Source organism: Choloepus didactylus, chromosome 5, assembly GCF_015220235.1.
Source record: "Choloepus didactylus isolate mChoDid1 chromosome 5, mChoDid1.pri, whole genome shotgun sequence".
Lineage (NCBI taxonomy): Eukaryota > Metazoa > Chordata > Mammalia > Pilosa > Megalonychidae > Choloepus > Choloepus didactylus.
The window spans coordinates 61,172,169-61,182,232 of record NC_051311.1 but is presented as its reverse complement, the minus strand read 5'-3'; the positions used below and the strand labels follow the sequence as shown (position 1 = coordinate 61,182,232).

Below are 10,064 nucleotides of genomic sequence, written 5' to 3'. Positions count from 1 at the left end.
TCAGGGAGAGACTCTTAGGCACCATTACATGCAAGTTTAGACTCTCCTTTGTGGTAATGAGCTTCATAAGGGCAAGTCCCATGCTCAAGGGCTCGGCACATCAAACCGCCAGTCCCAATGTTTGTGACAACATCAACACCAGTCCAGGTGAGGATGTCCAACACATCCGCACCTTCCCCCAGATCCTCGGGGCTGGGGAGGGGGAGGCTGTAAATATTTTTTTATTATCTGCCCAAATTACTCTGGGATGTGTCACTATTTCACTCCAGCCTATACTAACCTACCGGATCTCACTTCCTATTCAAAGTTCCATGCAATTGTGGTGTTTGAACAAATCGACTGTAGAGTTGTACCGTTTAGAAAATTTAGATCCTGTACCAAATAGATATCTATTCCTTTTGTCTCATATGGAAGTTGAAGTTTTAAAACACAATCAGTTTCAACCTTTACCCTTTGGCCTGGCTTGCCCTGGTCTTAACCAGATGTGGCCAATTGATTTTTGTCAAGGTAGCCAAGTCCACTCAACTGGGACAGAGCAGTATCTCCAACAAATGGTGCTGGGAGAACTGGATATTCATATGCAAAGGAATGAAAGAGGATCCCTATCTTACATAATATAAAAATTAACTCAGAATGGATCAAAAGCCTAAACATTAGAGCTAGGACCATAAAACTACAAAAGAAAATGTAGGGAAACATGTTATAGATCTTGTGGTAGAAAGTGGTTTCTTAGACCTTACATTCAAAGCACAAGCAATGAAAAAAAGAAACAGCTAAACAGGACCTCCTCAAAACTGAATAATTTTGTGCATCAAAGGACTTTGCCAAGAAAGTAAAAAGGCAGCCTACTCAATGGGAGAAAATATTTGGAAACCACGTATTTGATAAGGGTTTAATATCCAGAATATATGAAGAAATCCTACAACTCAACAACAGAAATACAAACAACTCAATTTAAAAATGGACAAAAGATATGGATAGATACTTTTCCAAAGATGAAAGGCAAATGGCTAAAAAGCATATGAAAAGATGTCAACTTCACTAGCTATTAGGGAAATGCAAATCAAAATCATAACAAGATACCATTTCACACCTACTAGAATGGCCACTATTTAAAAAAACAGAAAACTACAAGTGCTGGAGAGGATATGGAGAAATAGGTACAGTTATTCATCGTTGGTAGGAATGTAGAATAGTGCAGTCACTATTAAGGGCAGTTTGGCAGTTCCTCAGGAAGCTAAGTATAGAATTGCCATATGATCTGGTAATCCTGTTACTAGTTATATTCTCCCAAGGACTGAAAGTAAGGATACAAATAGACATGTGCACACCAATGCTTATAGCAGCATTATTCACAATTGCCAATAGATGGAAACAGCCCAAATGTCCATCAACTGCTGAGTGGATAAGCAAAATGTGGTGTGTGTGTGTGTGTGTGTGTGTATGAAATATTATGGCACTGTAAAGAGGAATAAAGTCATTATGCATGTAACAACATGGATGAACCTTGAGGAAATTATGTTGAGTGAAATAAGCCAGAAACAAAAGGACAAATATTGTATGGTCTCATTAATATGAACTAGTTATAATTAGCAAACTCTGGGCATTAAATTCAAGAGCACAGGTTATCAGAAGTTAGAAAGAAGGTAGAGGTTGGGCAAATGATGCTTAAGCAGTACAAAATGTTTAATAAGGTTGACTGAAAATGTTCAGAAATAGATAGCACAACACTGTGTGATAGTAGCACAATATTGTAAGTGTAATTAACAATGCTGAGTGTGAGTATGGTTGAAAGGGGAAGGCTAGAGTTGAGTATGTCACTAGAAGGAAAGCTGGAGGATAAAACTTGGGACTGTGTAACACAGCGAAACCTAGAGTGGATGATGACTGTGGTAAATTGTAAAAATATAAGAAAGTTCTTAAGTTAACTAGAACAAACATGTCGCTATTACAAGGTGTTAATAATAGAGTGGTATATTGGAAAAAATACAATTAAAGCAAACTAAATCTACAGTTAACAGTAACATTGTAATATTCTTTCATTAATTGTAACAAAGGCACTATACCAAATCTAAATGTCAATAATAGGTGGGAATAAAGAGTATGGGATTTTTCTTTGAAGAAATGAGAATGTTCTCATATTGATTGTGGTGGTGAATACATAACTGTGAATATACCAAAAGCCACTGATTGTACACTTAGGATGGATTGTATGGCGTGTGAATAAAACTGTTTAAAAAATGTGATCCTTCTGAGGACTGAGGTTAGAGAAAGAAATGAGGATGAAGAAAGTTAAAGCAGATTTGAAAACAGATAGTTACTGTGAATTCTTGAAGGCCAAAGATCATGTCTTTTTCTAATTGATTGCCCTCAGCGCCTAGCACAATGATGTAAACTTTATAGGGATCGAGTAAATATTTGCTGATAGAGGAAATTAGAAAAAAGAGTGCAACAATAAGAACTCCTATTTAAGTGGACTCTTTTCTCTCTAAAATAAAATGCATTTTAAGTTAATCTAGAAAACACCTAGTCCATCAAACCACAATGTGTAAGTAGAGCAGCTCTGTGCTGAGGTAATTGAAGTTAGGGGTGGGGACGGGAGATGAAGGAAATTGCCCTCTGCTGTGACCTCCCACAGAGCCAGCAGGGCACCAAGTCCTATAAGCAGTTGACACACAAATCCTACAACACTTTTTTGAAACAACAAGTAGAAGCTTCATGGTTAGCTTCAGGGGCTTCCTGGTCATTGTTCAACACCAAGAGGCTGCTGAGGAGGTGAGGATGAAAAATGAACAGACATACCATATCAGCATGATCAGTGTGGAAGAGAAGAGGAGAACCTGAGAACCCGTAGATTGGAAATGCCTCTCTCTCCCTCTTACACACACACAATAAACACATATGTGCACACACACTTGTCCTGAATCCCGCTGACACTGACTGTTAGCCAGGAGCATAACCACACCCACGGAGCAGAGGCCTGTTGAGAAAGAGTCAATACACAACAGGATACAACTAAAGATGTTGCTGTTTTTGTAGGGACAAGATTTCTGGTGATAACAGAGTGAAGAGATAAGTAACAAAACGAACAACAACTATAAAACTGTACAATTTTCAAAAACAATCATTTAAGGTTTCTGGGTCAACAAAAGGCAAACAAGAAAATATTCATTTATGAAAAACTGCTAGACTTTGGGTAAGAAGAGTACCCAAAGAGTCTGTGGCGTTCTAGCCTGGGACTGCTCCCATTCTCCCATAAACTCTCCCCACCCCCACCCCACCAAAATCAGTTGGTTCGTTAAGTATATCAGAGTTAATTTGGTCATGAAAGCTGGCAGCGCCATTGCCAGAGGAGTCTGACTTGATTTAAAGCAGAGGGTGAAGAACTCACGCTTAAAAATGCTTTCATTAAAAATAGCAAATTCAGTAGGGAATAAACTAGCCTGAGATTATAGTCCCATTGCGGTAAGAGGTAGATCCTGAGATTAGCAAGAAAACTGAGAGGGAGATTTAGAGTTGAGAAATGGAAAGACTAGGTAAGTTCTCCACACACCTTTGTCTAACTGGAATGCCACCATGTGCACAGGGGCACCTGAGACGGCCCAAGTCCTACAAATAAACCTGGCTGATCGGGAGGCTGTACTCACACACAAGGAAATCTAGAGGGCCTGAGGGAAAGTAAAACCCAAGTAGACTTCAAAACTGCCTGAATCTTCTGAATGTGTTCCTCAACTCATATTCAAATCCATCAGCAGAACCTGAAAGTCTTCCTGCCTCTAGGTCTTGAGAACAAGTTCTGACTGATCATTAAGCTACACAGACACAGGGGCAACCCCTAGGAACCCAGGCTAAAAATAAAAATAAGAACAAAAGAAAAAACTAAGCACAGACATCAGAGGCTATTCACATGAGGAAAGTAGATGTTGTAGCTAAAATTGAAGCAAGCTATTAAATCAAAGAAAACAAACAAACAAAAAAAACACTAACAAGTACAAACCTCAGGAGAAAAAAATCAGAATACAGAATTGCTATATTATATTTTGTAAAATGCCCAAGTTTCAGGAAAATAGATATGCAAAGAAACAAGAAAGTATGACCCATGCTCAGGAAGAAAAGTGGTCAATAGAAAGTCTCTCTAATTAGGCTCAGATGTGTTTATGTGGTAAAGATGTCAAAACAGTGATTCCAAAATTTTCAAGGTATTAAAGAAAACCATGTTTAAAGAACTAAGGGATATTATAACAAGGACTTAACAAACAGAATATCAGTGAAGAAACTATAAAAAAGAACCAAATGTATGGCTCTTTGAGTTCAGTAAGTTTATACTCACTGCTAAGGAATTTGAATTTTAATTTTTATACAGACTTGAATAAACTGAACCTTATTTTTAAAAAAAGAAGCAATATTTTATATTTAAATGATACAAATTTCTTTTTTTAAGACTAACGTATGTATAACAATCTTTCAGAAACAGTTTAAATGAATAAAGGGGAAAAGTATTTTTTTTAGATTTCTTTCAGCCATATACTCTCCAGTAGCATGTAACACATAAAATAAAATAAATCAAACCAAATAAATTGAGTATCTACAATAAGATTTTTTCCTAACCAAATCAGTGATGAAATCAGACAAGAGGGAGAAGAGACTAGGAAAAGTAGGATGAAGTTTAGGTGTGCTGGTTTTGAACTGTCATGTACCCCAGAAAAGACAACGTTCTTTTAATCTATTCTTGAGGGGGCAGACCTATTGTGGGTGAGACCTTTTGATTAGGTTGTATCAATTGAGATGTGACCCAGCCCATTCAAGGTAGGTCTTGATGCTTTACTGGAGACCTTATGAGAGGATAAAAGGCAGAGACATTTGGAGAAACAGCAGAGAGAGAAACATCCAGGAAAGCAAGAAGGACCCACAGGAGCTGAGAAAAATAGAGCCAATGAATCCAGAACCCAGGAGAGAAGGACCAGCAGATGTTGCCATGTGCCTTCCCATGTGACAGAGGAATCCTGGATGCCAGCAGCCTTTCCTCAGAGAAAGTATCCTCTTGTTGATGCCTTAATTTGAACATTTTCATGGCCTTAGAATTGTAACTTGTAACTTAATAAATCCCCATTGTTAAAGGCTAACCCGTTTTCTGGTATGTTGTATTTGGCAGCTTTAGCAAACCAAAACATATGGTCAATGATAAAATTTATTAAATAAGGTTATGTTTTTTATCTATTCAAATAACAATATAAACAAATTTCACATTGGAAAAGATCTAGAGCAATGTAACATGGAACTATATATCATAAAGACAATGATTAATTTTTAGATAACAGAAGTTTAGGAAACATGGAAATATTAACATGAAGGAATATTTAATTGACTTTTTTTCAGATGTATCTTATTTTTACTTTGTTTACCTAATTTTTAACATCAATGCATCATGGATTGATTACTGCTAAAAGTAAAATTCTGGTTGAAATTGAGTCACTTGGAATGAATTGATTTCTAAATAAAAATAAAACTTTCAAAAAAAAAAAAAAGAACCAAATGGAAATTACAGAGTTGAATACAACAGTTACTAAAATAGGATCAAAAGCAGATATAAGTTGGCAGAAGAAAGAATCAGTGAACTCAAAGATAGATGAACAAAAAACAGTCCGGTGGGAGAGGGACAGATGGCTGATTAGGGAGAGGCTGGGCTCACTTCTCTCCCAGAAAAACAACTAGGAATCAGGCAGAAACTGTCTGCAACAATGTATCCGGGATCTGGAATCAGGAGGAGTGCTCCACAACAACTAGGAAAGTGCAAGATGAAGAGAAAGAGAAGCTGTGGTGAGAGAATGTGAGTAACCCCCTCAGTCTTAGCTCCTGGTGTCCATCCCCCACTCTTGGGTTAGAAAGTGCCTGGTTCTCCAGTCTCTGGCAGGCGGGAAGTTCCTGACTGAAAGACAGTGGAGGTCCATCCTCCCAAGAGCAGAATGGGACATGATCTAGCACTGTGTCAGCTTTCTGCTGGCAAATTTGGATTGCTGTGACCACCGGCAGGTTAAACTCGCCTTGCCCAGTATAGCTAGGCCATTGTCTGGAAGCTAAGAAGAGCCTGTTTTCTGAGGGCTGAGGGTAATAGGTTGCTGAAGAGCACCATTTGCTGGCAGGCAAGGAAAATGCACCTCCAGAAAGACATTTAAAGGCTTTTGGGCAAAGAGGCCATATACTGGACAGCCCAGGAAAGTGCACCCTAGGGGAGTGGAGTTAAAGGCTTAGGCACCTTTCCTGACATTCTCCCTGAGGCCTTGTGGAGCTGGTGTGCACTCCTTTCATGGAGCCCTGGCCCAGTCCTGGGCCACTTCTTTGAACCAAGTGTCAAAGAAGAGCATTAACACAAATCCAATCAACAAAAGCTTTGACAGGAGAGAGAATCTGAACTTCAGAGTAAACTCACCAAGATAATCTGATGCTCATACAACAAGAAAATAATAAACCATATTAAGAAACAGGATAATATGGCCCAGTCAAAGGAGCAAATCAGAATGTTAGAGGAGATACGGAATCTGTAACAACTAATCAAAGATGTTCAAACAACTCTGCTAAGAAAATTCAACAAGATGGCTAAAGAGATAAAGGATATTAAGAAAACACTGGGTGAACATAAAGAATCTGAAAGCATGCAAAGAAAAATATCATCTTATGGGAATGAATGGCACAATAGATGAAATTAAAATACACTACAGGCATACAACAGCAGATTTGAACAGGCAGAAGAAATAATCAGCAACTTAGAAGAAAGAGCATCTGGATTCAAACAGACAAAAGAGCAGATAGAGAAGAAATGGAAAAAATTAAGCAGAATCTCTGGGAACTGAGTAACACAAGACACACATCAACATTCATACCATGGGTGTCCCTGAGGGAGAAGAGAAGGGGAAAGAGGCAGAAAGAATATTTGAGGAAATAATGGCTGAGGACTTCTCAACTCTTATGAAAGGCATGGATATCCAGGTCCAAAAAGTAAAACGTACCCCAAACTGAATAAATCTGAATAGACCTACTCCAAGACACATACCAATCAGAATGCCAAATTCCAAAGACAAAGAATTCTGAAAGCAGCAAGAGAAAAATGATTCATAACATATAAAGGATGCCTGATAAGATTAAGCACCAATTTCTCATGAGAAACCATGGGGGTGGGAAGGCAGTGGTATGATACATGCAGCATACGGAAATTTCCAGCCAACATTCTTTATCCAGAAAAACTGTCCTTTAAAAATGAGGGAGATGCGTGCCTCTTTGTTGCTCAGATGTGGCCCTCTCTCTCTAGCTAAGCCAACTTGGCAGGTGAAATCACTGCCCTCCCCGCTACGTGGGATCAGACACCCAGGGGAGTGAATCCCCCCGGCAACATAGAATATGATTCCCGGGGAGGAATGTAGACCCGGCATCGTGGGATGGAGAACATCTTGACCAAAAGGGGGATGTGAATGGAAATGAAATAAACTTCAGTGGCAGAGAGATTCCAAAAGGAGCTGAGAGGTCACTCTGGTGGGCACTCTTATGCACAATTAAGACAATCCTTTTTAGGTTCTAATGAATTGGGGTAGCTGGTGGTAGGTACCTGAAACTATCAAACTACAACCCAGAACCCATGAATCTTGAAGACAATTGTATAAAAACATAGTTTATGAGGGGTGACAATGGGATTGGGAAAGCCATAAGGACCACACTCCACTTTGTCTAGTTTATGGATGGATGAGTAGAAAAATAGGGGAAGGAAACAACAAACAAAGGCACCCAGTGTTCTTTTTTACTTGAATTGCTCTTTTTCACTTTAATTATTATTCTTGTTATTTTTGTGTGTGTGGTAATGAAGGTGTCAGGGATTTATTTTGGTGATGAATGTGCAACTATGCAATGGTACTGTGAACAATCGAATGTACGATTTGTTTTGTATGACTGCGTGGTGTGTGAATATATCTCAATAAAATGAATATTTAAAAAAAAACAAAAAAAAATGAGGGAGAGTTTAAGATGGTCACAGATAAGCAGAAGCTGAGAGAGTTCATCAACAAGAAACCTGCCTTACACTAAAGAAATACTAAAGGGAGTGCTGTGGGCTGAAAGGAAAGGACAGGAGAGTAAGGCTTGGAGGAGAGTGTAGAAATGAAGATTATCAGTAAGTGTAATTAAAAGGGTAAAAAGGGAGAAAAAAAAATAAGATATGACATATAAATACCAAAGGATAAAATGGTTGAAGTAATCAGTGCTTTTACAAAAATAAATTAAATGTTAATGGATTAAACTCCCCAATCAAAAGACATGGATGGGGAGACTGGATAAAAAATATGAGCCATCTATATACCTTCTGCAAGAGACTCAACTCAGATCCAAGAATACAAAATGGAAGGAAGTAAAAGTTGGGAAAAAATATTCCATGCAAACAGTAGCCAAAAAAGAGTTGGGGAAGCTGTACTAAGATCACACAAAATAGACTTTAAAACCAAAGCTGGCTGTGAGAGGAGGGGCCTAGGCCGGGCCTGCCGCGTGGGGCTCCCCGAGCGTCTGGGCGCCTTCCCGACGTCCCCTCCGCCCTGGCTGCACCGACCTCCCGCTGGAGCCATGGAGGACGAGGTGGTCCGCATTGCCAAGAAGATGGACGAGATGGTGCAGAAGAAGAACGCGGCTGGAGCATTAGATTTGCTGAAGGAGCTTAAGAATATTCCGATGACTCTGGAATTATTACAGTCCACGAGAATTGGAATCTCAGTTAATGCTATTCACAAGCAGAGTATAGATGAAGAAGTTACTTCTTTAGCAAAGTCTCTCATCAAATCCTGGAAAAAGTTATTAGATGGACTATCAACTGATAAAGACTCTGAAGAAAAGAAAAAAGAACCTGCCATGACATCGCAGAACAGCCCTGAAGCTAGAGAAGAAAGTAGCTCTAGTGGCAACGTAAGTATCAGAAAGGATGAGGCAAATGCTCGAGATACTTACGTTTCATCTTTTCCTCGGGCACCAAGCACTTCTGATTCTGTACGGTTAAAGTGTAGGGAGATGCTTGCCGCAGATCTCCGAACAGGAGATGACTACATTGCTATTGGAGCTGATGAGGAAGAATTAGGATCTCAAATTGAGGAAGCTATATATCAAGATATAAGGAACACGGACATGAAATACAAAAATAGAGTACGAAGTAGGATATCAAATCTTAAGGATGCAAAGAATCCAAATTTAAGGAAAAATGTACTGTGTGGGAATATTCCTCCTGACTTATTTGCTAGAATGACAGCAGAGGAAATGGCAAGTGATGAGCTCAAAGAGATGCAGAAAAACTTGACCAAAGAAGCCATCAGAGAGCATCAAATGGCCAAAACGGGTGGAACCCAGACTGACTTGTTCACATGTGGCAAATGTAAAAAGAACTGTACTTATACACAGGTACAAACTCGTAGTGCTGACAAACCGATGACAACATTTGTTGTCTGTAATGAATGTGGAAATCGATGGAAGTTCTGTTGAGTTTGGAGAATTGGCAAGATGTCTGGACCATTAAGAAAATGGATTTTGTAATTAGCTTTAAAACTCTGTCAAGCAATTAGTTTTCTGACATATCAGATTTTTAAAGCAGCATACATCCCTTGGGTTAGACTGTTTTTGACATAACATCCCTTCCTTAAATGCTTTCTGTAGTTTCAGATAGCAGTAGGGAGACCATATAATAATTGTATGGTATCTGTTTCAGAATATTTTTTTTCATTTTTATAAGTAAGTTGATATTAAACTTTTATCAATTAAACTTTGACACTCAGTTTTTTCTTTTCTTCTTAAAGGAAAATGTACCTTAACTTTTTTACAGTCTGAAACATACACTAAAAATGTTATTCTTCTCTGTTTATACATAAATGGAAATTACATTTTTTTCCATCTTGGCATGTACCTGCAAATATTAAAGGAGAAGAAAAGATAATATAATTTTAGGTTTATCAAATATGGTGTGTATTCAAATAATACTTGACCAGCTTATCTAAATTGTACATAATATTTGAACCAGCATATGAATTTGATTTTTTTTTTTTATCTTC

At 38.4% G+C, this 10,064-nt stretch overlaps 1 protein-coding gene across 1 annotated transcript; it reads left to right on the top strand.

Moving 5' to 3' along the window:
• The first annotated feature begins 8,525 nt into the window (after positions 1-8,525).
• On the top strand, positions 8,526-9,850 carry LOC119534104 (transcription elongation factor A protein 1-like). The gene has a single exon (XM_037836143.1). The coding sequence runs from the start codon at positions 8,599-8,601 to the stop codon at positions 9,499-9,501; it is 903 nt and encodes a 300-aa protein (XP_037692071.1). The 5' UTR covers positions 8,526-8,598; the 3' UTR covers positions 9,502-9,850.
• Positions 9,851-10,064: the final 214 nt, after the last annotated feature.